The 26717-nt window shown below is 47.1% G+C and overlaps 1 protein-coding gene across 1 annotated transcript; it reads right to left on the reverse strand.

The window, feature by feature from the left end:
* Positions 1 to 9893: 9893 nt before the first annotated feature.
* gmpr (guanosine monophosphate reductase) lies at positions 9894 to 26212 on the reverse strand. Its single transcript, XM_042295322.1, has 9 exons — positions 25854 to 26212; positions 18569 to 18688; positions 18364 to 18447; positions 18022 to 18195; positions 16949 to 17030; positions 16559 to 16665; positions 15659 to 15701; positions 13478 to 13637; positions 9894 to 10463 (listed from the first exon to the last, which is right to left on the reverse strand). Exons 1-9 carry the CDS (start codon positions 25938 to 25940, stop codon positions 10283 to 10285), a joined length of 1038 nt encoding a protein of 345 aa, XP_042151256.1. The 5' UTR covers positions 25941 to 26212; the 3' UTR covers positions 9894 to 10282.
* Between the last annotated feature and the right edge of the window lie 505 nt (positions 26213 to 26717).

A 26717-nucleotide genomic window follows, 5' to 3' on the forward strand; every position in this document is an offset into this window, starting at 1 on the left:
GTGGCATCCGCATTGCAGGCTGCAAGTCACACAGAGAGCTGAGACACAACACAAGGACTGGCAAGGTGGGCAAAGACAAACTTGGACATGATGAGAGACGGAGCCAATCAGAACCAACCAACAACCAACTCATGTTATATAGATGATGTACTCCATCACCACCAACCCGTGTCTGTCACAGACCTCTATAGCAATCCAAACTGTCAGTGTATGTATTTGAGATCTGTAAGAACACACCTCTTAAGAAAATAAGAAAATAAGACTTGAAATATCTTAAAGAAATGGGCAAATAAATGTCCTATGATTTTTTTAAATGCTGCCAATGAATGCTCTACAAGATATTGTACTTCTGTAATATAATATTTCACGCAAAAATACAAAGCCCCTACGTCCCCACTCCTCAACCTAACTGACAATGTTTGATAAAAGGGGCTAAAATAAGAACAAAGGTGAGTTTGTATCGGTGAGTTCTGTAATGGTAGAAACAGGAGCTCCCCCTAGTGTCTGCCCAGTGACACCACACTACTCCCTACTACTCCCCTATTGGACAGTGTCATCTCTTAACTGGTGTTGAGGGGGAGAGAAAACAATGGGTGTTCATTACAACTTGTTACGCACGCATTTCCAACCTCCTGGTTGTTTTTGCGGTTGTTGTTTTTCATGTGTATTTTCCCCCAGTTCATTTTGTTGATCGAATCAAAACAGGTAAACAGATTGTATTGTACGAGGATACGGGAAGAAGGCCGGCAGATGGCGACATTGAGTCATTTTCATCTTACTGTACAAACACGTTGTATGCAGCCGACAATGCATTAATATCCCTCGTCGACTGGTTCATACCTAAAACAAGAATGGGGAAATATGCGGACCATTTTACACCACTAGAGTGACTAAACACTAGTCCCGGATGTTGTGTATGCCGTTCAGCCAATCAGGTTGCAGGAAGCAGTCCCCCCCTAACATTACGCAGCACTTTATCGCATTAGTGGAAACCAAAGCTGTTCTCAGGGCGGGTCTGCCGGTTTTGACTAGCAGAAGTTACTTTTCATAGCAGGTTAGGAGAATTAACGTGGCAGGTTAGGATAATTAAGTTAAGGTTAGGAAGAGGGTTAGGGTTAGCTAAAATGGAAAAATTGTCCCTGACTCGACTCAAACACATCTAGCTACAACCAGGTCTGCCCTTAGAACTGTCTTGGTTTCCACTAATGCGATGCACCCTGTTTTGATAGTTTTAACTTGATTGGCTGAACACGACACAACATCCGGGATTAGCATTTAGCCACTCAAGCATTGTGGTTGAAAATGGTATGCATATTTACCCCCTTTTTCCCACCATTAAATAAAGTTAAAGAGGATACCGAAGCCTCTGCAGCCTGAATGGAGAATGTTTCAGGTACGAACCGGTCAACGAGGGATACTAATTTATTTCCGGCTGTATACAATGCGTTTGGACGATAAGATGAAAATGACTCAATGTCTCCATCTGCTGGCCTTTGGGCTAGGAAGAAGACACAGAGGTCATTCCAATGGAAGGAGTGGTCTAATGTATGTTAAGACATTGCAGTAGTAGCTAGGCTTTGTTCACATGTCAATACTAGCATACCACTAAGGATACATGCCCAATACTTTGCTTCATTCTAAATCGTGTGCTAGTGGGGATGTTGGACAGAGTTCTAGTCCCAGGGCCTAGTATACAGGTGTTGAGGATGTTGTCGTAATGAGATTAATTCCTCTATTGGGGAGGACGTGGAGGATGTTTTTAATTTTTTTCTCACTTGATACTGGGCAGAAAAAGGCATAGATGAAGAAACTCTAGAATGGCCACAGTGTGATAATAATGGTTGGACCTACAGTACCAGTCAAAAGTTTGGACACACCTACTCATTGAAGGGTTTTTCTTTATGTTTACTATGTTTTCTATGCCAAGAGTGTGCAAAGCTGTCATCAAGGCAAAGGGTGGCTACTTTGAAGAATCTCAAATATAAAATATAGCACTTTTTTGGTTACTACATGATTCCGTGTGTTATTTCATAGTTTTGATGTCTTAACTATTATTCTACAATGTAGAAACTAGTATAAATAAAGAAAAACCCTTCAATGAGTAGGTGTGTCCAAACTTTTGACTGGTACTGTATATGTGAACTGTATGTTCATATTGCATATAGGAAGAGTCAGACAAGATGACTAGGGGTTTGAGTTCTCCCTGACCATGTGACTTTGAAAAGGAAAATCACAGGTCAGATCACATATTCAGGAGAAACTCAGGGCCCCAATGATAATGTTTAAATCAAGGTATTTTTTAGAGAGTATTGTAAATTGTATGTGAAATATTGCAGGAGCCATGTTAGAAAGTGTCAATGTGAAAGTATGTTGAGCCAAATCTAGGTATTGTATGTCCATGATGTGGACACGGAGGATTCTGGCCTGTATCAAGTGGAGGTCTTTGGAGAGGGGGAAATGGTTTGTACCTTACTCAATAAAATATGAAACCACACGAAGTGCGTACAGGCTTTAGATAGTTAGGAGCTGGTATCGGGGAAAAGAGAAAACCTTTCTTCTTTTGTTTTGTTACCATATGCGTGCATACTCTGTAATTTGTGTAAAATATTGTATTTGCACTAGCTTTTTATATATAAAAAAAACTAATTTAAAAAAGGTTACAATTGAAATTCTATTTTCTAATTGTGGTGTGTCTATTTGTAGGATACACTCAAGTCTCAAGTTTCTTGGATTTTATGGTTATTTTCTTTGATGGTGCTTGCAGGTTTTCTAGTTAGAATTAATTTCATTATTATTACGAATAATAAAACAACATTTGTGAACAAATTTGTTAAAAAATAAAATGTCTGTATACCAGTTCCAGTGTATTGTTTCAGTATACACAAACTAATAAAATAACAGTGCCAATGCAAGTTCGGGCCTTTTGATTACAATTAGCATTTAGCGTGTTTGCTAACCAAAACTAATTCTGTGGCACTCGTTTCCAGATGCATTCTTCAGTAACTATGAGAGGAATCTACAGTACAGTAGACAACACATCTGTGGCTTGTTTTGTCTGCAGAGGTTCTGTGGAAATAGCTCTCTACTGCCAGCAAACATGTAATTACCAATATCCTCTACATCCAACAAACACGTAGCTAGATGTTTCTCATCAAAAGAGGGCCTTCCATTTCACATTCAAACTGTGTAACCTTGGCTGACTCATTGTAATTCTACTAACACACACACACCCATGCGCCAGGCACACACATACGCACACAAACACAGACATGTACCTGACACAGGCACACATACACACACACACAGATCCACCCATCACACACATACGCACAGGCAAATATCTACACATCCACTCACTGCATGTTCTCTGTGCGTGTACAGATATGTTCTCCCAGAGAGTCCTAGGTACACTGTGTACTGTAAAGTAGCTCGTTAATGGGCTGTGGGTGTAAGCAGACAGACAGACGTGGCTGTCTGGAGTATCATTATGCATTAGATCTGGGCTCATTCATTTGAGTTAGTGTCAGTGTAGAGGACTGCACTGAAAACAGATCAGGGCTGTTACTACATCTGCTGACTACAACCAGGCCAGACTCGCCATTCATGGCTGGCTGTGTTCCACTATATCCACTAGCATAGACTACTACTTAGAATGTAGCAACGTATTGGGCTTGCATTGTAAGTAGTGTGTTCATATGGATACATATTGAGACCCTGTGCACTTGTCTGAATCTATCACAAACAACATTCTTCTGTGGCTATTATCCTCAATATGAAAAATGAAGACATTGACTACTGCACATATCAATGCTTATTACCTGCCTGCAGTGTTCCACAGTTTCAACAGCTGAACAAACACAACAGATCTTAATCCAGATATGTTCACATTTACTCACGACAAAGAACTCTCAAATCCTTTTTGGGAACTCCATTACGATTAGAGCAGGAAGGCTATGTTTGTTTTACAGTAATGTTTAATCCTTCAACGTTCCAGTACAGTAATATAGCGATGTAGTAAGTTAACCCAACAGCAGTGTAATATAGCAATGTAGTAAGTTAACCCAACAGCAGTGTAATACAGCGATGTAGTAAGTTAACCCAACAGCAGTGTAGTACAGCGATGTAGTAAGTTAACCCAACAGCAGTGTAGTACAGCGATGTAGTAAGTTAACCCAACAGCAGTGTAATACAGCGATGTAGTTAGTTAACCCAACAGCAGTGTAATACAGCGATGTAGTAAGTTAACCCAACAGCAGTGTAATACAGCGATGTAGTAAGTTAACCCAACAGCAGTGTAATACAGCGATGTAGTAAGTTAACCCAACAGCAGTGTAGTACAGCGATGTAGTAAGTTAACCCAACAGCAGTGTAATACAGCGATGTAGTAAGTTAACCCAACAGCAGTGTAATACAGCGATGTAGTAAGTTAACCCAACAGCAGTGTAATACAGCGATGTAGTAAGTTAACCCAACAGCAGTGTAATACAGCGATGTAGTAAGTTAACCCAACAGCAGTGTAGTACAGCGATGTAGTAAGTTAACCCAACAGCAGTGTAATACAGCGATGTAGTAAGTTAACCCAACAGCAGTGTAATATAGCAATGTAGTAAGTTAACCCAACAGCAGTGTAATACAGCGATGTAGTAAGTTAACCCAACAGCAGTGTAGTACAGCGATGTAGTAAGTTAACCCAACAGCAGTGTAGTACAGCGATGTAGTAAGTTAACCCAACAGCAGTGTAATACAGCGATGTAGTTAGTTAACCCAACAGCAGTGTAGTACAGCGATGTAGTTAGTTAACCCAACAGCAGTGTAATATAGCGATGTAGTTAGTTAACCCAACAGCAGTGTAATATAGCGATGTAGTTAGTTAACCCAACAGCAGTGTAGTACAGCGATGTAGTAAGTTAACCCAACAGCAGTAGTACAGCGATGTAGTAAGTTAACCCAACAGCAGTGTAATACAGCGATGTAGTTAGTTAACCCAACAGCAGTGTAATACAGCGATGTAGTAAGTTAACCCAACAGCAGTGTAATACAGCGATGTAGTAAGTTAACCCAACAGCAGTGTAGTACAGCGATGTAGTAAGTTAACCCAACAGCAGTGTAATATAGCGATGTAGTTAGTTAACCCAACAGCAGTGTAATACAGCGATGTAGTTAGTTAACCCAACAGCAGTGTAATATAGCGATGTAGTTAGTTAACCCAACAGCAGTGTAATATAGCGATGTAGTTAGTTAACCCAACAGCAGTGTAGTACAGCGATGTAGTAAGTTAACCCAACAGCAGTGTAGTACAGCGATGTAGTAAGTTAACCCAACAGCAGTGTAGTACAGCGATGTAGTAAGTTAACCCAACAGCAGTGTAGTACAGCGATGTAGTTAGTTAACCCAACAGCAGTGTAATACAGCGATGTAGTAAGTTAACCCAACAGCAGTGTAATACAGCGATGTAGTAAGTTAACCCAACAGCAGTGTAGTACAGCGATGTAGTAAGTTAACCCAACAGCAGTGTAATATAGCGATGTAGTTAGTTAACCCAACAGCAGTGTAGTACAGCGATGTAGTAAGTTAACCCAACAGCAGTGTAATACAGCGATGTAGTAAGTTAACCCAACAGCAGTGTAATACAGCGATGTAGTAAGTTAACCCAACAGCAGTGTAATACAGCGATGTAGTAAGTTAACCCAACAGCAGTGTAATACAGCGATGTAGTAAGTTAACCCAACAGCAGTGTAGTACAGCGATGTAGTAAGTTAACCCAACAGCAGTGTAATACAGCGATGTAGTAAGTTAACCCAACAGCAGTGTAATATAGCAATGTAGTAAGTTAACCCAACAGCAGTGTAATACAGCGATGTAGTAAGTTAACCCAACAGCAGTGTAGTACAGCGATGTAGTAAGTTAACCCAACAGCAGTGTAGTACAGCGATGTAGTAAGTTAACCCAACAGCAGTGTAATACAGCGATGTAGTTAGTTAACCCAACAGCAGTGTAGTACAGCGATGTAGTTAGTTAACCCAACAGCAGTGTAATATAGCGATGTAGTTAGTTAACCCAACAGCAGTGTAATATAGCGATGTAGTTAGTTAACCCAACAGCAGTGTAGTACAGCGATGTAGTAAGTTAACCCAACAGCAGTAGTACAGCGATGTAGTAAGTTAACCCAACAGCAGTGTAATACAGCGATGTAGTTAGTTAACCCAACAGCAGTGTAATACAGCGATGTAGTAAGTTAACCCAACAGCAGTGTAATACAGCGATGTAGTAAGTTAACCCAACAGCAGTGTAATACAGCGATGTAGTAAGTTAACCCAACAGCAGTGTAATACAGCGATGTAGTTAGTTAACCCAACAGCAGTGTAATACAGCGATGTAGTTAGTTAACCCAACAGCAGTGTAATATAGCGATGTAGTTAGTTAACCCAACAGCAGTGTAATATAGCGATGTAGTTAGTTAACCCAACAGCAGTGTAGTACAGCGATGTAGTTAGTTAACCCAACAGCAGTGTAATACAGCGATGTAGTAAGTTAACCCAACAGCAGTGTAATACAGCGATGTAGTAAGTTAACCCAACAGCAGTGTAGTACAGCGATGTAGTTAGTTAACCCAACAGCAGTGTAATACAGCGATGTAGTAACTTAACCCAACAGCAGTGTAACACAGTGAGTGAGTCCACAGCCCCGCAGTTAGTTAACCCAGCAACAGTGTAATACAGTGAGTGAGTCCACAGGCCCGCAGTTAGTGAACCCAGCAGCAGTGTAATACAGTGAGTGAGTCCACAGCCCCGCAGTTAGTTAACCCAACAGCAGTGTAATACAGTGAGTGAGTCCACAGCACCGCAGTTAGTTAACCCAGCAGCAGTGTAATACAGTGATGTAGTTAGTTAACCCAACAGCAGTGTAGTACAGTGAGTGAGTCCACAGCCACGCAGTTAGTTAACCCAACAGCAGTGTAATACAGTGAGTGAGTCCACAGCCCCGCAGTTAGTTAACCCAGCAGCAGTGTAATACAGTGATGTAGTTAGTTAACCCAACAGCAGTGTAGTACAGTGAGTGAGTCCACAGCCACGCAGTTAGTTAACCCAACAGCAGTGTAATACAGTGAGTGAGTCCACAGCCACGCAGTTAGTTAACCGAACACCAGTGTAACACAGTGAGTGAGTCCACAGCCCCGCAGTTAGTTAACCCAACAGCAGTGTAATACAGTGAGTGAGTCCACAGCCACGCAGTTAGTTAATCCAACAGCAGTGTAATACAGTGAGTGAGTCCACAGCCCCGCAGTTAGTTAACCCAACAGCAGTGTAATACAGTGAGTGAGTCCACAGCCCCGCAGTTAGTTAACCCAGCAACAGTGTAATACAGTGAGTGAGTCCACAGGCCCGCAGTTAGTGAACCCAGCAGCAGTGTAATACAGTGAGTGAGTCCACAGCCCCGCAGTTAGTTAACCCAACAGCAGTGTAATACAGTGAGTGAGTCCACAGCACCGCAGTTAGTTAACCCAGCAGCAGTGTAATACAGTGATGTAGTTAGTTAACCCAACAGCAGTGTAGTACAGTGAGTGAGTCCACAGCCACGCAGTTAGTTAACCCAACAGCAGTGTAATACAGTGAGTGAGTCCACAGCCCCGCAGTTAGTTAACCCAGCAGCAGTGTAATACAGTGATGTAGTTAGTTAACCCAACAGCAGTGTAGTACAGTGAGTGAGTCCACAGCCACGCAGTTAGTTAACCCAACAGCAGTGTAATACAGTGAGTGAGTCCACAGCCACGCAGTTAGTTAACCGAACACCAGTGTAACACAGTGAGTGAGTCCACAGCCCCGCAGTTAGTTAACCCAACAGCAGTGTAATACAGTGAGTGAGTCCACAGCCACGCAGTTAGTTAATCCAACAGCAGTGTAATACAGTGAGTGAGTCCACAGCCCCGCAGTTAGTTAACCCAACAGCAGTGTAATACAGTGAGTGAGTCCACAGCCACGCAGTTAGTTAACCCAACAGCAGTGTAATACAGTGAGTGAGTCCACAGCCACGCAGTTAGTTAACCGAACACCAGTGTAACACAGTGAGTGAGTCCACAGCCCCGCAGTTAGTTAACCCAACAGCAGTGTAATACAGTGAGTGAGTCCACAGCCACGCAGTTAGTTAATCCAACAGCAGTGTAATACAGTGAGTGAGTCCACAGCCCCGCAGTTAGTTAACCCAACAGCAGTGTAATACAGTGAGTGAGTCCACAGCCACGCAGTTAGTTAACCCAACAGCAGTGTAATACAGTGAGTAAGTCCACAGCCACGCAGTTAGTTAACCAAGCAGCAGTGTAATACAGTGAGTGAGTCCACAGCCACGCAGTTAGTTAACCCAACAGCAGTGTAATACAGTGAGTGAGTCCACAGCCACGCAGTTAGTTAAACCAGCAGCAGTGTAATACAGCGATGTAGTAAGTTAACCCAACAGCAGTGTAATACAGTGAGTGAGTCCACAGCCCCGCAGTTAGTTAACCCAGCAGCAGTGTAATACAGTGATGTAGTTAGTTAACTCAACAGCAGTGTAGTACAGTGAGTGAGTCCACAGCCACGCAGTTAGTTAACCCAACAGCAGTGTAATACAGTGAGTGAGTCCACAGCCACGCAGTTACTTAACCCAGCAGCAGTGTAATACAGTGAGTGAGTCCACAGCCACGCAGTTAGTTAACCCAGCAGCAGTGTAATACAGTGAGTGAGTCCACAGCCACGCAGTTAGTTAACCAAGCAGCAGTGTAGTACAGTGAGTGAGTCCACAGCCACGCAGTTAGTTAACCCAACAGCAGTATAATACAGTGAGTGAGTCCACAGCCACACAGTTAGTTAACCCAGCAGCAGTGTAATACAGTGAGTGAGTCCACAGCCACGCAGTTACTTAACCCAGCAGCAGTGTAATACAGTGAGTGAGTCCACAGCCACGCAGTTAGTTAACCCAGCAGCAGTGCAATACAGTGAGTAAGTCCACAGCCACACAGTTAGTTAACCAAGCAGCAGTGTAATACAGTGAGTGAGTCCACAGCCACGCAGTTAGTTAACCAAGCAGCAGTGTAATACAGTGAGTGAGTCCACAGCCACGCAGTTAGTTAACTCAGCAGCAGTGTAATACAGTGAGTGAGTCCACAGCCACGCAGTTAGTTAACCCAACAGCAGTGTAATACAGTGAGTGAGTCCACAGCCACGCAGTTAGTTAACCCAACAGCAGTGTAATACAGTGAGTGAGTCCACAGCCACGCAGTTAGTTAACCCAACAGCAGTGTAATACAGTGAGTGAGTCCACAGCCACGCAGTTAGTTAACCCAGCATTCCTGACATTCCTCTGCCCTGATGGTGCTTCCCTTCTCTTCCCGCCACACCCAGAGCACTTTCACAGTCACACAGAAAGCAGAGAAAAGCAGACACTACCACACTGTATTAACCCTCTCACTGTGCTGAAGCCTGATCTTATTTAGTCAGACACATTAAGAGCTACTATAAAGTACAACACATCCTAACATTACATTCAGCAATGGCTTCATAAAGTTAAAGGCCAAGTGCAATCAAAAAAACGTCAGTTTCCTGTGTTTTATATATTTTTCCACACTATGAGATAGGAATAATACTGTGAGATTGTGACAATTATGATAATGCATTTTGGTGTAAGAGCTGTTTGAAAAGTCTGCCTGAAAAGACCACCTGAAAAGACCACCTATTCTGGTGGAATAGAGTTTTGGCCAGCCTATCACCAGGCAGTAAATTACTTAATAGACAGATAAGAAAGAGAGTTACAAGCCTGTCTGCCAATAACAGCTAGTTTTCAGTTTTCACCTACCTACTCAGACCACTCCCAGACAGTCCTAGCAAAAAAAGGTATGCTATGAGGCTATTTTGTTTCTTTTTGACCACTTTAATTGAAAACAATCACAGTGAGGAACTTCATTGTTACCCAGAAATGATTTGATATTGAGATAAAAACGTCTGCATTGGACCTTAATATTATCAGTCTAGAGAGGAAACGCCATGGAAAGCACTCAAAGCCAGCATGCAGTTATTGCCATATCTAAGTAATATACACTGAGTATGGACAGAGTAGTAAGGTTTCAAGCAACCCTAACAGGCTCTTGCATATTTTATTTCTGCAGAGCAGACTGAATGTTTTAAATCATGTTCTGATAATATTACTCACAATTTTACATAATAACCAAATATGCAGAGCATGTTGCAACAGAGGTCCAGAGAGAAACACATTTGTAGTGATGGCGGTAGTGTGTTTTCCTGTACGTGTGTGATTAGTGGAACATGGTGCTGGCCTGCTGTGTGACTCTGATAAAGGTGGTTCTGCGACTAAGCTCCTTCAGTTTGGCAGCTCCTACATAGGTACAGGTGGAGCGGAGGCCCCCTAGGATATCTCTGATGGTGTTCTCAACATCTCCTCTGTAAGGAACTTCCACGGTCCTACCCTCTGACGCCCTGCAGAGGTAGAGGAGAACATCAGCACCAACTCAGTATATCTGATAACGCTGAGACAATGTTCAAGCAACATCATGGTGATGTTACTGATCACAATAACAAATCATTTTTATTCAGAGGACACTTAAACTTTGCCTTTTACATCACATTGGTGGCAGCAGTTGGATTTTGAATAACAAAGGTGGGTAAAATAAATGTATTTCACGGGCTATTATACAACAAAAAAACGAAGATACCATGCAACTTCACATCCACAAGTTCAATCTTCTAAGGACTAATTCTCCATCTGCCCCCTCACAGTTACATTCAACAGGTCATTTAGCAGGCCCCCTCACAGTTACATTTAGCAGGCCCCCTCACAGTTACATTCAACAGGTCATTTAGCAAGCCCCCTCACAGTTACATTCAACAGGTCATTTAGCAGGCCCCCTCACAGTTACATTCAACAGGTCATTTAGCAAGCCCCCTCACAGTTACATTCAACAGGTCATTTAGCAGGCCCCCTCACAGTTACATTCAACAGGTAATTTAGCAAGCCCCCTCACAGTTACATTCAACAGGTCATTTAGCAGGCCCCCTCACAGTTACATACAACAGGTCATTTAGCAAGCCCCCTCACAGTTACATTCAACAGGTCATTTAGCAGGCCCCCTCACAGTTACATTCAACAGGTCATTTAGCAGGCCCCCTCACAGTTACATTCAACAGGTCATTTAGCAGGCCCCTTCACAGTTACATTCAACAGGTCATTTAGCAAGCCCCCTCACAGTTACATTCAACAGGTCATTTAGCAAGCCCCCTCACAGTTACATTCAACAGGTCATTTAGCAAGCCCCCTCACAGTTACATTCAACAGGTCATTTAGCAGGCCCCCTCACAGTTACATTCAACAGGTCATTTAGCAGGCCCCCTCACAGTAACATCCAATAGGTCATTTATCAGCCCCCTCACAGTAACATCCAATAGGTCATTTATCAGCCCCCTCACAGTAACATCCAATAGATAATTTAGCAGGCCCCCTCACAGTAACATCCAATAGGTTATTTAGCAGGCCCCCTCACAGTAACATCCAACAGGTCATTTAGCAGGCCCCCTCACAATAACATCCAATAGGTCATTTAGCAGGCCCCCTCACAGTAACATCCAACAGGTCATTTAGCAGGCCCCCTCACAGTAACATCCAATAGGTTATTTAGCAGGCCCCCTCACAGTAACATCCAACAGGTCATTTAGCAGGCCCCCTCACAATAACATCCAATAGGTCATTTAGCAGGCCCCCTCACAGTAACATCCAATAGGTCATTTAGCAGGCCCTCTCACAATAACATCCAACAGGTCATTTAGCAGGTCCCCTCACAGTAACATCCAACAGGTCATTTAGCAGGCCCCCTCACAGTAACATTCAACAGGTCATTTAGCAGGCCCCCTCACAGTAACATTCAACAGGTCATTCAGCAGGCCCCTCACATTAACATGCAATAGATCATTTAGCAGGCCCCCTCACAGTAACATCCAACAGGTCATTTAGCAGGCCCCCTCACAGTAACATCCAACAGGTCATTTAGCAGGCCCCCTCACAGTAACATCCAATAGGTTATTTAGCAGGCCCCCTCACAGTAACATCCAACAGGTCATTTAGCAGGCCCCCTCACAATAACATCCAATAGGTCATTTAGCAGGCCCCCTCACAGTAACATCCAATAGGTCATTTAGCAGGCCCTCTCACAATAACATCCAACAGGTCATTTAGCAGGTCCCCTCACAGTAACATCCAACAGGTCATTTAGCAGGCCCCCTCACAGTAACATTCAACAGGTCATTTAGCAGGCCCCCTCACAGTAACATTCAACAGGTCATTCAGCAGGCCCCTCACATTAACATGCAATAGATCATTTAGCAGGCCCCCTCACAGTAACATTCGACAGGTCATTCAGCAGTCCCCTCACATTAACATGCAATAGATCATTTAGCAGGCCCCCTCACAGTAACATTTAACAGGTAATTTAGCAGGCCCCTCACATTAACATGCAATAGATCATTTAGCAGGCCCCCTCACAGTTACACCCAACTGGTCATTTAGCAGGCCCCCTCACAGTTACATGCAATAGATCATTTAGCAGGCCCCCTCACAGTTACATTCAACAGGTCATTTATCAGGCCCCCTCACAGTTACATCAAACAGGTCATTTAGCAGGCCCCCTCACAGTAACATTCAACAGGTCATTTAGCAGGCCCCCTCACATCCAACAGGTCATTTAGCAGGCCCCCTCACAGTTACATCCAACAGGTCATTTAGCAGGTCCCCTCACAGTTACATGCAATGGATCATTTAGCAGGCCCCCTCACAGTTACATTCAACAGGTCATTTATCAGGCCCCCTCACAGTTACATCAAACAGGTCATTTAGCAGGCCCCCTCACAGTAACATTCAACAGGTCATTTAGCAGGCCCCCTCACAGTTACATCCAACAGGTCATTTAGCAGGCCCCCTCACAGTTACATCCAACAGGTCATTTAGCAGGTCCCCTCACAGTTACATGCAATGGATCATTTAGCAGGCCCCCTCACAGTTACATTCAACAGGTCATTTAACAGGCCCCCTCACAGTTACATCCAACATGTCATTTATCAGGCCCCCTCACAGTAATATTCAATAGATCATTTAGCAGGCCCCCTCACGGTAACATTCAACAGGTCATTTAGCAGGCCCCCTCACAGTTACATCCAACATGTCATTTATCATGCCCCCTCACCGTAACATTCAATAGATCATTTATCCGGCCCCCTCACCGGAACATCCAACAGGTCATTTAGCAGGCCCCCTCACAGTAACATCCAACAGGTCATTTAGCAGGCCCCCTCACAGTTACATCCAACATGTCATTTATCAGGTCCCCTCACCGTAGCATTCAATAGATCATTTATCCGGCCCCCTCACAGTAACATCCAACAGGTCATTTAGCATGCTCTTGCCCATATTGACAGATAGTGGTTGGTAGGTGACTGTGTCTCACCTGTACTCAGCCACTCCCCCTACGTATTTCTTCATGGCGGTGTCTGAGCTCATCCCGTAGAACAGCTTGACCTTCTTGCCATCCTTCTGGACGACCTCACCCAGACACTGGTCGTGTCCCGCCAGCATGCCCCCCATCATCACAAAGTCAGCCCCTGCACCTGTGGATGAGGATGGAAGCCAATCAGCAACCAGCCATGGACAAGATCAGGTAGTTCAAAATGGTGTGTCCGTGTTGAACAAGGCCCTGCTGTAACTTCTTATGGCTGCAGGGGCAGTATTGAGTAGCTTGGATGAAAGGTGCCCAGAGTAAACGGTCAGCTCCTCAGTCCCAGTTGCAAATATATGCATATTATTATTAGTATTGGATATAAAACACTCTGAAGTTTCTAAATCTGTTTGAATGATGTCTGTGAGTATAACAGAACTCGAATGGCAGGCAATAACCTGCGAAGAAATCCAAACAGGAAGTGGGAAATCTGAGGTTGGTCGATTTTCAACCCAGCCCCTATTGAATACACAGTGGGATATTGGTTATGTTGCACTTCCTAAGGCTTCCACTAGATGTCAACCGTCTTTAGAAACTTGAATGAGGCTTCTACTGTGATGTGGGGCCGGATGTTTTATGCTCAGACCCCCTGAACATCCTTTTAGGAAAATAAATTTGCCCCGTGGCTGAATCTTGTAGATCCCTGTTGTAGAAGATGTGTTTATACTGTTTAGTTATTGTTTTATTCTCTTTACGGTTTAATTATCAACGATCTGGTCGGTCCTTTATTTGATTTTTATTTCATTTTGTGAAACTGACACACATTTTTTTTTAACCAGACAAAACTTACAGGGTTTTGTAAAGTTGTTGTACTGCACTTGAGTCAGTGGTCTGGCAGAGAGCCAGGTCCTGGTCATGTGCATTTCACATGATAGCGACCTGCGTTCCATGGCTTTTCTACAGACAATGGAATTCTCCGGTTGGAATGTTACTGAAGATTTTTGATAACAACATCCTAAAGATTGATTCTATATTTAGTTTGAAATGTTTCTAAGACCTGTAATATAACTTTTTGAAGTTTTCGTCCGACGTTCGGCTGGACCTCCACGAGCGTTTGGATAGGTGTACTAAACGCCCTAACAAAAGTAGCTACTTGGACATAAATAATGGACATTATCAAACAAAACAAACATTTATTGTGGAACTAGGATTCCTGGGAGTGCATTCTGATGAATATCACCAAAGGTAAGGGAATACTTATAATGTTATTTCTGATTTCTGTTGACTCCAACATGGCTGATAATTTTTTTTCTTTTTCTGAGCCCGTCTCAGATTATTGCATGGTTTGCTTTTTCCGTAATTTAAAAAAAGAATCTGACACAGCGGTTGCATTAGGGAGAGGTATATCTATATTTCCATGTCTAACAATTGTATTTTCATCGACATTTATCATGAGTATTTCTGTAAAATGATATGGCTCTGCAATATCACCGGATGGTTTTGGAACTAGTGAACATAACGCGCCAATGTATACTGAGATTTTTTAATATAAATATGAACTTTATCAAACAAAACATACATGTATTGTGTAACATGAAGTCCTATGAGTGTCATCTGATGAAGATCATCAAAGGTTAGTGATGAATTGTATCTCTATTTGTGCTTTTTGTGACCTCTCTTTGGCTGGAAAAATGGCTGTGTTTTTCTGTGAGTTGGTGGTGACCTAACATAATCGTTTGTGGTGCTTTCGCTGTAAGGCCTATTTGAAATCGGACTCTGTGGTGGGATTAACAACAAGATTACCTTTAAAATGGTATAAAATACATGTATGTTTGAGGAATTTTAATTATGAGATTTCTGTTGTTTTGAATTTGGCGCCCTACACTTTCACTGACTGTTGTCATATCGATCCCGTTAACGGGATTGCATTCCTAAGAAGTTTTAATATAGTCTAACGACCATTCACGCTTGATGTACTAACGGCAGTTATGAAATCAGGTGGTTCTGTTAGGATAGTGTCTGCTGGTTTTTGTTTTTTCCTTCCAATTAAGACCTAGACAACCAGGTGAGGGGAGTTCCTTACTAATCAGTGACCTTAATTCATCAATCAAGTACAAGGGATGAGCGAAAACCTGCAGACACTCGGCCCTCTGGTGGAATGTGTTTGACACGTGTGTTAGGGGGTCCACATACCGAAAGCTTTAGCCACGTCGCCTGGGCAACTGCAGCCACCATCCTGTGGAAGAGAAGGACATTGTTGGTGTTGTCCAGCTTTTAGATTTTAATGTGGTCATCACTTTGGAATTTCAATAATGGTTAAGAGCGTTGGGCCAGTAACCGAAAGGTTGCTAGATCGAATCCCCGCGCTGACAAGGTAAATATCTGTCATTATGCCCTGAACAAGGCAGTTAACCCACTGATCCTAGGCCGTAATTGTAAATAAGAATTTGTTCTTAGCTGACTTGCCTATTTAAAAAAAGGTCAAATAAAAATGTTTGCTTCTTTCCATTTGAAAGACTAATACTGCCCCCTAGAGGTAACACGTTGCTACAGAGATCGCACCAAAATGTGTTTGTCATGGCTGCTTCTGTATTACTAACAAATAGAGAGATGCCTCAAACAACTGTCATCCAATACTTTGTCAGTCCCTGACCCAACCCCAAGACAACTTAATAGAGAGATGACTCAAACAACTGTCATCCAATACTTTGTCAGTCCCTGACCCAACCCCAAGACAACTTAATAGAGAGATGACTCAAACAACTGTCATCCAATACTTTGTCAGTCCCTGACCCAACCCCAAGACAACTTAATAGAGAGATGACTCAAACAACTGTCATCCAATACTTTGTCAGTCCCTGACCCAACCCCAAGACAACTTAATAGAGAGATGACTCAAACAACTGTCATCCAATACTTTGTCAGTCCCTGACCCAACCCCAAGACAACTTAATAGAGAGATGACTCAAACAACTGTCATCCAATACTTTGTCAGTCCCTGACCCAACCCCAAGACAACTTAATAGAGAGATGATTCAAACAACTGGATAGCATATCTACTGTCTAGTGTGTGTATTCAAAGGGGGGTCTCACTGAGATAATATGTCCCTTGAGGCCGTGGGCGGAATCTGCACACTCGATAACAGCGCTGAGCTGAGGGTAGCCCACCCCAGTCTTGATACGGGTGGTGCACACTGAGCCTGTCAATAGAGACGTTATTCATTATTACTGTTACATATCAAAGAAGTTCATTAATACAACACCATAATATAGTCTATTGTAATTCCTCACCCCGGTCATTACAACATCCCTTTATGCTACATTAGAGGATTTATTGAATGTCTTTGTTTGTTGCCCGAAGCAGTTAGGTAGCTTGGCGTGTGTGTAGAGATGGAACAGATGTGGACAGTCTCCTTGCCTCCGGGAACACTTAGATTTATGCACCCACCTTGCCAGGGGGAACACTTAGACTGATGCACCCACCTGGCCCAATGCCCACTTTGATGATGTCAGCGCCAGAGAGAATGAGCTCCTCCACCATCTCCCCTGTTACCACGTTACCAGCCTGCGCATGCACGCACACACACACACGCACGTACATGCACACACACACACACACACACACACACAGGGAAAATAAAGAGACACAGGCCTCCAGGTTAGATAATAGTAATTATTAGGACACTTCTGTCTTGTTAAACAGACTAAGGAACAACCTCAAACCCTCCATGACCTTTTAGAAGGTACAACCTCATACCCTCCATGAACTTTTAGAAGGAACAACCTCACACCCTCCATGACCTTTTAGAAGGAACAACCTCACACCCTCCATGACCTTTTAGAAGGAACAACCTCACACCCTCCATGACCTTTTAGAAGGAACAACCTCACACCCTCCATTACCTTTTATAAGGAACAACCTCACACCCTCCATGACCTTTTAGAAGGTACAACCTCACACCCTCCATGACCTTTTAGAAGGTACAACCTCATACCCTCCATGACCTTTTAGAAGGTACAACCTCACACCTTTTGTGACCTATTTAAATTCTTTATACATACATACATGAAGCAAGCAGAAGACATAAAACAAACTGTTGTGGTTGACTAAGGCTGTGTTTATACAGGCAGCCCAATTCTGATATTTTGCCCAGCTATTGGTGCAGCTTTTGCCCATTGTGTAAATGCAGCCAAAGAGACATCTTTGCCATGTGTAGATGCAATGGCTACAATGTGGGCACAATCAGAATGTGGATAAGATCAGGAAAAAAGGACGCATGTTAGAACCAGGTATAAACAAGGCAATGGTAACTATCAAGGGCTCAAGACTTGAATGGCAAACTATTTCCTGATCATCCGCCGGCTAAAGATAGATCATGATGTGGACACATAATACATAGAAACCTGGATTAAACTATATATATTTTGTATATCTGTATTCATGTTTGCTCAAATGTATTATTAATAAACAAAGAACATTTGATCACCAAAAAATGTATGCTGACTAAGCTAAAATCCATAAAGAAGAGTTAAAATGCAGAGAACTCTCATCTTACCATGATGGTGTGTTTGGGGAACTTGTCCCTGACGGTTTTCACGAATTCCACAAAGTACTCTGAATAACCGTTGGCAACGTCCAGACAGATGTATTTTATGTCAGGGATAGCCTCCAAGATCTCACACAGTCTCTCTAGATCAGCCTTACCGCTGCCAGAGCTGGCTGCTATGTGCTGGAGGTCAACAATACAATAATGCAGTATGAGCAATTCATTCAATCAAAACACTTCATTACTCCCCAAGGGGAAATTACTTTAGTACTTTACAAGCCTCAGACACCATAGACGATGTTCACACCATGGGGGACATGAAAGAGTATCTGTGGGGACTTCCTGTTTTACCTCTAAGCATTCTGGGTGGTTGACTGCAAAGGTCTTCCACTCATCCAGTGAGTAGTGCTTCTGCATAGCCGTGAAGAGTGTGTGCTGGAGGGAGATATGGAGAGAGAGTCAGTCAGTCTGACCGTTTATCCGTCAGTCAGTCAGTCAGTCAGTCAGCCAGTCAGAGTGGGATGAAAGTGAAAGGCTGTCAGTGTGTTACTCTCACCTTGCTGAGGACCCGGGCCATCTCAAAGGTCCCTGTGGTGTCCATGTTGGCAGCGATGATGGGGATGCCATGGTAGGTCTGCTTAGAGTTACGGAATGTGAACGTCCTTGCCAGGTCAACCTGAAAGCATTGAGATATATGTTGATTTAGCATGCAGACACAAGTGGACATCAAGCCAGGGTTAGGGTTAGTGATATCCTGTCGTCATGTGAAGGCCTTTCTGGGCTTGAGTTAAACTGAGTGGAGTATGAGTCAGCTCAGTGCTACGGTTACAACCAGGCTTGGGCCCGAGGCCAAGCCAGGAGCTCAATTTAATCACCCCCCAGAACAGAGGAGGTGGATAAGGGATGTAATACAATGATGGACCTGATTAAATGGGGACCTCCTCACAGGGTTCTTCATGATTAGGGATCTTTAACCGCAGCCTGGATAACCTATTTTTAGAGGAAGTCTAAGTACAGCACATCATGCAGGCAAAAAACACAAGTTATTAAAACATCCGTATTACTTGCTGAAAGGTAAAAGCTACCTGATTCCACCTAATACCAATCGACTGTACCTTAATCTCCCTGACCCAAAGTACAGGCCAAGGCCTTTGATAAACACACAGTAGGATGGGTTACGTACTGTACACCAGCGTGAGGGTGAGGCTTCAGGCTTTATCCAACTCACAATATGTGTCTGTGCTGCTGAGACAGAGAACACTTCACTGTGTTGAAGGGGATGTGCTGAATCATTTAGATTAGCTCTGGCAGCCTGTAACCGGGCCCCTAGTGATCTCAGAGAGAGAGAGACAGAGAAAGCGAGAGAGAGATTGGCCAAGGGTATCAGGTATTGCACAGCTCAAAGCTCTGTCTATTCAGCGGCAGGTTGTTTGGTTGGTTCTTATCTAGGAGCTCAGTTGGCTGGAGAGTGACTGACTGGTTTAAACATGGGTCTCTAAAAAGGACATCACTCATAGCTTGACACCAGTAAGTGTTTGCTGTTCAATAGCTAATATTTATTTAACTCCCACCAAAAGTGAATATAATTTCTGCTGAAATTGCCAGCCTCCTCTTCATTTCACAGACAGCACTTACTGTTTCATCTCCATATTAAATTACTCCCTTGAGGGGAGCAACATTTTATAGCCCCACATTTCATTATGCCAGTATTACTGTACATGTCCAGTCAAGGAGACATGGGGCTGGACGGTGGGAGAGGTGAGAGTGTTAATTATCAATGTTCCGGTTAGAGCAAAAAACTCCCTCTGCCTCTGCTCTGTTGCTGTGAATTCCTCCCAACAGGAAATCGATAAGTCACAGAGCGTTTCCCGTGAACTCCACCTGCGACTGGACGTCCACTAGTCTCTCTGTTTAATGGGGTTTCAGTGGCCTGTGTCTCTTTCGCTTCTCTCTCTCTTTCTCTCCCTCTTCTTCTCCCTCTCCCTCTCCCTCTCCTAGATCGATAGCCCTGAGAGAGGAGTGATGGTAGGTGCCTGGCCCCACTATGGTCTCAGTCCTGGAGTGACTATGGCTGTAGATCACCTGGACTAAAGCTAGAAAGCAGGGGGCTGGGAGGAAGGGGGCTGGGAGGCAGGAAGGCTGGGAGGCAGAGGGGTTGGGAGGCAGGGGGCTGGGAGGCAGTGGGGCTGGGAGGCAGTGGGGCTGGGAGGCAGAGGGTATGGGAGGCAGTGGGGCTGGGAGGCAGAGGGGCTGGGAGGCAGTGGGACTGGGAGGCAGTGGGGCTGGGAGGCAGAGGGGTTGGGAGGCAGTGGGGCTGGGAGGCAGAGGGGCTGGGAGGCAGTGGGGCTGGGAGGCAGTGGGGTTGGGAGGCAGTGGGGTTGGGAGGCAGTGGGGCTGGGAGACATGGTAGGCTGGGAGGCAGAGGGGTTGGGAAGCAGGGGTTGGGAGGCAGAGGGGCTGGGGGCAGAGGGGCTGGGAGGCAGTGGGGCTGAGAGGCAGAGGGGCTGGGGGCAGAGGGGCTGGGGGCAGAGGGGCTGGGAGACAGTGGGGCTGGGAGGCAGTGGGGCTGGGAGGCAGAGGGGCTGGGGACAGAGGGGCTGGGAGGCAGTGGGGCTGGGAGGCAGAGGGGCTGGGGGAAGTGGGGTTGGGAGGCAGTGGGGCTGGGAGGCAGTGGGGCTGGGAGGCAGAGGGGCTGGGAGACATGGTCGGCTGGGAGGCAGTGGGGCTGGGAGACATGGTAGGCTGGGAGGCAGAGGGGCTGGGAGACATGGTAGGCTGGGAGGCAGTGGGGCTGGGGGCAGAGGGGCTGGGGGGCAGAGGGGCTGGGGGCAGAGGGGCTGGGGGCAGAGGGGCTGGGAGGCAGTGGGGCTGGGAGGCAGTTGGGTTGGGAGGCAGTGGGGTTGGGAGGCAGTGGGGCTGGGAGGCAGTGGGGCTGGGAGGCAGAGGGGCTGGGAGACATGGTAGGCTGGGAGGCACTGGGGCTGGGAGACATGGTAGGCTGGGAGGCAGAGGGGCTGGGAGACATGGTAGGCTGGGAGGCAGTGGGGCTGGGGGCAGAGGGGCTGGGAGGCAGTGGGGCTGGGAGGCAGAGGGGCTGGGGGAAGTGGGGTTGGGAGGCAGTGGGGCTGGGAGGCAGTGGGGCTGGGAGGCAGAGGGGCTGGGAGACATGGTCGGCTGGGAGGCAGTGGGGCTGGGAGACATGGTAGGCTGGGAGGCAGAGGGGCTGGGAGACATGGTAGGCTGGGAGGCAGTGGGGCTGGGGGCAGAGGGGCTGGGGGGCAGAGGGGCTGGGGGCAGAGGGGCTGGGGGGCAGAGGGGCTGGGAGGCAGTGGGGCTGGGAGGCAGTTGGGTTGGGAGGCAGTGGGGTTGGGAGGCAGTGGGGCTGGGAGGCAGTGGGGCTGGGAGGCAGAGGGGCTGGGAGACATGGTAGGCTGGGAGGCACTGGGGCTGGGAGACATGGTAGGCTGGGAGGCAGAGGCGCTGGGAGACATGGTAGGCTGGGAGGCAGTGGGGCTGGGGGGCAGAGGGGCTGGGAGGCAGTGGGGCTGGGAGGCAGGGGGTTGGGAGGCAGAGGGGTTGGGAGGCAGGGGGTTGGGAGGCAGAGGGGCTGGGAGACATGGTAGGCTGGGAGGCAGAGGGGTTGGGAGGCAGGGGGTTGGGAGGCAGAGGGGCTGGGAGACATGGTAGGCTGGGAGGCAGAGGGGTTGGGAGGCAGGGGTTGGGAGGCAGAGGGGCTGGGGGCAGAGGGGCTGGGAGGCAGTGGGGCTGAGAGGCAGAGGGGCTGGGGGCAGAGGGGCTGGGGGCAGAGGGGCTGGGAGGCAGTGGGGCTGGGAGGCAGTGGGGCTTGGAGGCAGAGGGGCTGGGGGCTGGGGGGCAGTGGGGCTGGGAGGCAGTGGGGCTGGGAGGCAGAGGGGCTGGGAGACATGGTAGGCAGGGAGGCTGGGGGTTTGGGGTTAGAGCAGGGAGTCTAGGAGCTGGGCTGGGGGCAGGGAGGCTTGGAGCTGGGCTGGGGGTTGAAGCAGGGATGTTGGGATCTAGGCTGGGGGCTGGGAGGCTGGGAGGCTGGGAGCTGGGCTGGGGGGCAGGGCGGCTGGGAGCTGGGCTGGAAGGGAGGGAGGCTTGGAGCTGGCCTGGTGGTCAAGGAGGATGGGCTGGGGGCTGGGAGGCTGGGAGCTGGGCTGGGGGCTTGGAGGCTGGGAGCTGGGCTGGGGGCTTGAAGGCTGGGAGCTGGGCTGGGGGCAGGGAGACAGGGAGCTGGGCTGGGGGACTTGGAGGCTGGGAGCTGGGCTGGGGGCTTGGAGGCTGGGAGCTGGGTTGGGGGCTTGGAGGCTGGGAGCTGGGCTGGGGGGCTTGGAGGCTTGGAGCTGGGCTGGGGGCTTGGAGGCTGGGAGCTGGGCTGGGGGGCTTGGAGGCTGGGCTGGAGGGCTGGGGGCTTGGAGGCTGGGAGCTGGGCTGGAGGGGGCTGGGGGCTTGGAGGCTGGGCTGGAGGGCTTGGAGGCTGGGAGCTGGGCTTGGAGGCTGGGAGCTGGGCTAGAGGGCTTGGAGGCTGGGCTGGAGGGCAGGGCAGGGAGCTGGGCTAGAGGGCTAGGAGGCAGGGAGCTGGGCTGGAGGGCTGGGAGGCAGGGAGCTGGGCTGGAGGACTGGGGGGCTTGGAGAATGGGAGCTGGGAGCTGGAGGGCAGGGGTTGGAGCAGGGATGCTGGGGATGCAGGTCAGTCCATCACTGCAGGCCCATTAAATAATAGCCTGACAAAGCGGGGGAACTCCGGCCTCCCCACTGCACACCAACCTGGACTCAGGGGTAGATGTGACATATTAAATGTAAATCTGTCTCCCTCCATTTAGTATGATATGTTACGTTTTGTATGGTATGTATTAATTTGTGGATGTCCATCATCCATTTCGTGTGATATGTTACCAATTACTATTCGGATGATATGTTACGAATTTAAATGTGTTGTAGCCAACGTTAGCTAGGTGGTTAACATTAGCTCGGCTAGGATTATGGTTAGGGATTAAGGTTAGGGTTAAGGTTAGGGTTTAAGATTAAGGTTAGGGGTAAATGTTAGAGGTTAAGGTTTCTGTCTTATGTAACCGTACCAAACGTAACATCATACTATTTTGAGTGTCACAGATTTATGTTTACTATGTTATGTCTTTCAGGTCAGGTTGTCCCCACACACCCCCTGACATCATGCTGCAGTGAAGCTCAGGGAGAGAGGGAAAGAGAGAAGGAAAGAGAGGGAGGGAGGGAGTCTGCACTTCAGCATCTCTTATACCATGCTGCGTGATATAGCTACCATCTCCATTCACATCTAAACACTGATCCCAACTGCTACTGCAGTCTTTTCGCTTCCTCTTCTGCTGCAGGCTATCCAATCAATAGTACTAGGGCGTGGCTGATTATCTGCATATCATTATATGTACATGATATGTCCAATCATACATTCAATACTGAAGTCTCAGTGTTAAATTGGAAGCTATTATGCGTAATGATGTAAAATACTGTAGATGTGATGTGGATCTCAGGAGTAAACCATGTGTTATACGGTAGAAACTGTTTCACCCGGTGGCTGTCCAGAGAGACAGTAGAATACTTCAGCAGAGAATAGAAGAGCTGCCTGGCCGCAGGCACTGAATGAATGAACACTGAACAGATAGGCGGAAAAAAAATGTGTACTCCCATGTTACACTCCAGTGTGTCTAGTACTCTACAGCAGATATGCATGTGTACTATCACACCTGTTGACCCTTGGATGTGTGTACTAAATGGTGTGTGTGTGTGTGTGTCTGGAAGTGTTAAACTATTCTTGTGGGGACCAGAAGTCCCCATAAGAATAGTAAACAAACAAAAATTTGACCAACTGGGGACATTGTGTTGGTACCCACAAGGTCAAATGTTATTTTTAGGGGGTTTAAGGTTAAGGTTAGAATTAGTGTTAGGGTTAGAAGCTAGGGTTAGGTTTAGGGTAAAGGTTAAGGTTAGGTTTTTTGGGTTAAGGTTAGGGTTAGAGTACTGGTTAGGGAAAATAGGATTTTGAATGAGACTGAATTGTGTCCCCACAAGGTTAGCTGTACAAGACTGTGTGTGTGTGTGTGTGTGTGTGTTTATCTCTTTGTGTTATTCCAGTAGGCCCTCTGCATGTGGAAAATGCTCTCATTGACAGTTAGCACATAGAGCTCTGCAGGACTATTTTTAAACAGATTTTCCAAGAAGCGTCCTCCTGTCTCATGTTGCCCCCTACATTGACACACAGTAAACCCTGATGCCAAACTACATGGTTTAGTGTCAGGGTTTAGTTTAAGACCCAAGAGCAAGGTAAGAGCTGACATGCCATAAGCCTAGACTGGGCTACTAGCTCATGTCTTGACATGACTGTATGCTTCTACACAGCAGGCCTAAAACAAACCCTTGTCTCTGTCACCCAAGAGAAGGTCACCGACTCCCCTAAGTCCCTCCCTCTTCTTGTTCAGAATTTCTATCATGCACACATACACAACTCATACATATATTTATACTGAGTACCCTTGATCTAAATTACTCTCAAATTAATCAAGTAGTCTGACATGTCCTCCTTATTCAGATACAGTAACGAATTGTGGTTACAGATCAATAACATCAACACCAGCCACTACAAATAGGTAATAAGATGTTCCCTGTAATAATGCCAAGGACATAAACAACACACAGCAAACCTAGAGGAACACAACTTACAATTCCCCATCCCCTTACCCCCAGTCCCTTATCCCCATTCCCAATTCCCCTACCTCCTGTCCCCTACCGCCAGTCCCCTACCTCCAGTCCCCTACCGCCAGTCCCCTACCTCCAGTCCCCTACCGCCAGTCCCCTACCTCCTGTCCCCTACCGCCAGTCCCTTACCCCCAGGCCCCTACCCCCAGTCCCCTTACCCCCAGTCCCCTACCCCCAATCCCCTACCTCCAGTCCCCTACCCCCAGTCCCCTACCCCCATTCCCCATTCCCCTACCTCCTGTCCCCTACCTCCAGTCCCCTACCCCCAGTTCCATACCTCCTGTCCCCTACCACCAGTCCCCTACCTCCAGTCCCCTACCCCCAGTCCCCTACCCCCAGTCCCCTTACCCCCAGTTCCCTACCCCCAATTCCCTACCTCCAATCCCCTACCTCCAGTCCCCTACCCCCAGTCCCCTACCCCCATTCCCCATTCCCCTACCTCCTGTCCCCTACCTCCAGCCCCTACCCCCAGTTCCATACCTCCAGTCCCCTACCCCCATTCCCCATTCCCCTACCTCCTGTCCCCTACCCCCATTCCCCTACCCACAGTTCCATACCCCAGTCCCCTACCCCCAGTCCCCTACCCCCAGTCCCATACCTCCAGTCCCCTACCCCCAGTCCCCTACCCCCAATCCCCTACCTCCAGTCCCCGACCTCCAGTCCCCTACCTCCAGTCCCCTACCTCCAGTCCCCTACCCCCAGTTCCATACCTCCAGTCCCCTACTTCCAGTCCCATACCTCCAGTCCCCTACCAACCCCCAGTCCCCTACCTCCAGTCCCCTACCTCCAGTTCCATACCTCCAGTCCCCTACCCCCAGTTCCATACCTCCATCCCCCTACCTTCAGTCCCATACCTCCAGTCCCATACCTCCAGTCCCCTACCAGCCCCCAGTCCCCTACCTCCAGTCCCCAACCCCCAATCCCCTACCCCCAGTCCCATACATTCAGTCCCCTACCCCCAGTCCCATACATTCAGTCCCCTACCCCCAGTCCCATACATCCAGTCCCCTACCTCCAGTCCCCTACCCACAGTCCCCTACCCACAGTCCCCTACACCCAGTCCCCCATTCCCCAACCCCCTCCAGGCCTACCTCTGACCTGCTCTTCAGACTGCTCCTCTTGGGTCTGAATAGGACATCCTTAAAGTCCAGTTTGAGGTCTGCATCTACGCGGGGCATAGTTGCTGAGGTTGCTACAACGGAGGCTGAGTTACGGAGGATCACAGAGGAGGCTCTTCCGAGGGACCAGGTTGCTGTGGTCTTCGTAGGTCTCAAGCCCCAGCCACCAAACCCGAACCTCCAGGAGCGCAGCGTATTTATAGTGTATGGGATGCCGTCCCAGCCCAGGCCCACATGGCTTTATTTGGCGTGGCCCCGGACTCTCTTGCTCTTTCCCCTTCCCTCTCTCTCTCTCCCTCCTCTCCTCTCCTTCTCTTTCCCCTTCCCTCTCCTCTTTCTTTCTTCTTTTCCCTGTCTCCCTCTCCCCTCCCTTTCCCGCGACAGAGTGGCAGCAGCAGCCGCGGAGGTGACACACATATCTTGTAAACACACACACGCCACTGCACACTGCAGTGAGACTCAGCAGCACTGCAGCACTGTAGAGCACACCTTCTGTCCAGTAGGGGCATTACTCCCTGTGCAGCCCTGACACTGATATCAATACCCTGAGACAGAGAGAGAGAGAGAGAGAGAGAGAGGAGAGAGACGAGAGAGACGAGAGAGACGAGAGAGACAAGAGAGACAAGAGAGAGAGAGGAGAGAGACAAGAGAGATAGAGTAGAGAGACGAGAGAGACAAGAGAGAGAGAGAGGAGAGGAGAGAGAGAGAAGAGAGAGAGAGAGAGTGTTTGGGGACTATGTGGACAATCCTTATTTTCCTCTTTAAAAATAGAAAATAACGTTTTTCAATGTGTTTATTACTTTCAAATGGACCATGTCCATAAGGATCAATCCCTGC

The sequence above is a fragment of the Oncorhynchus tshawytscha genome, linkage group LG13 (assembly GCF_018296145.1).
Source record: "Oncorhynchus tshawytscha isolate Ot180627B linkage group LG13, Otsh_v2.0, whole genome shotgun sequence".
Classification (NCBI taxonomy): domain Eukaryota; kingdom Metazoa; phylum Chordata; class Actinopteri; order Salmoniformes; family Salmonidae; genus Oncorhynchus; species Oncorhynchus tshawytscha.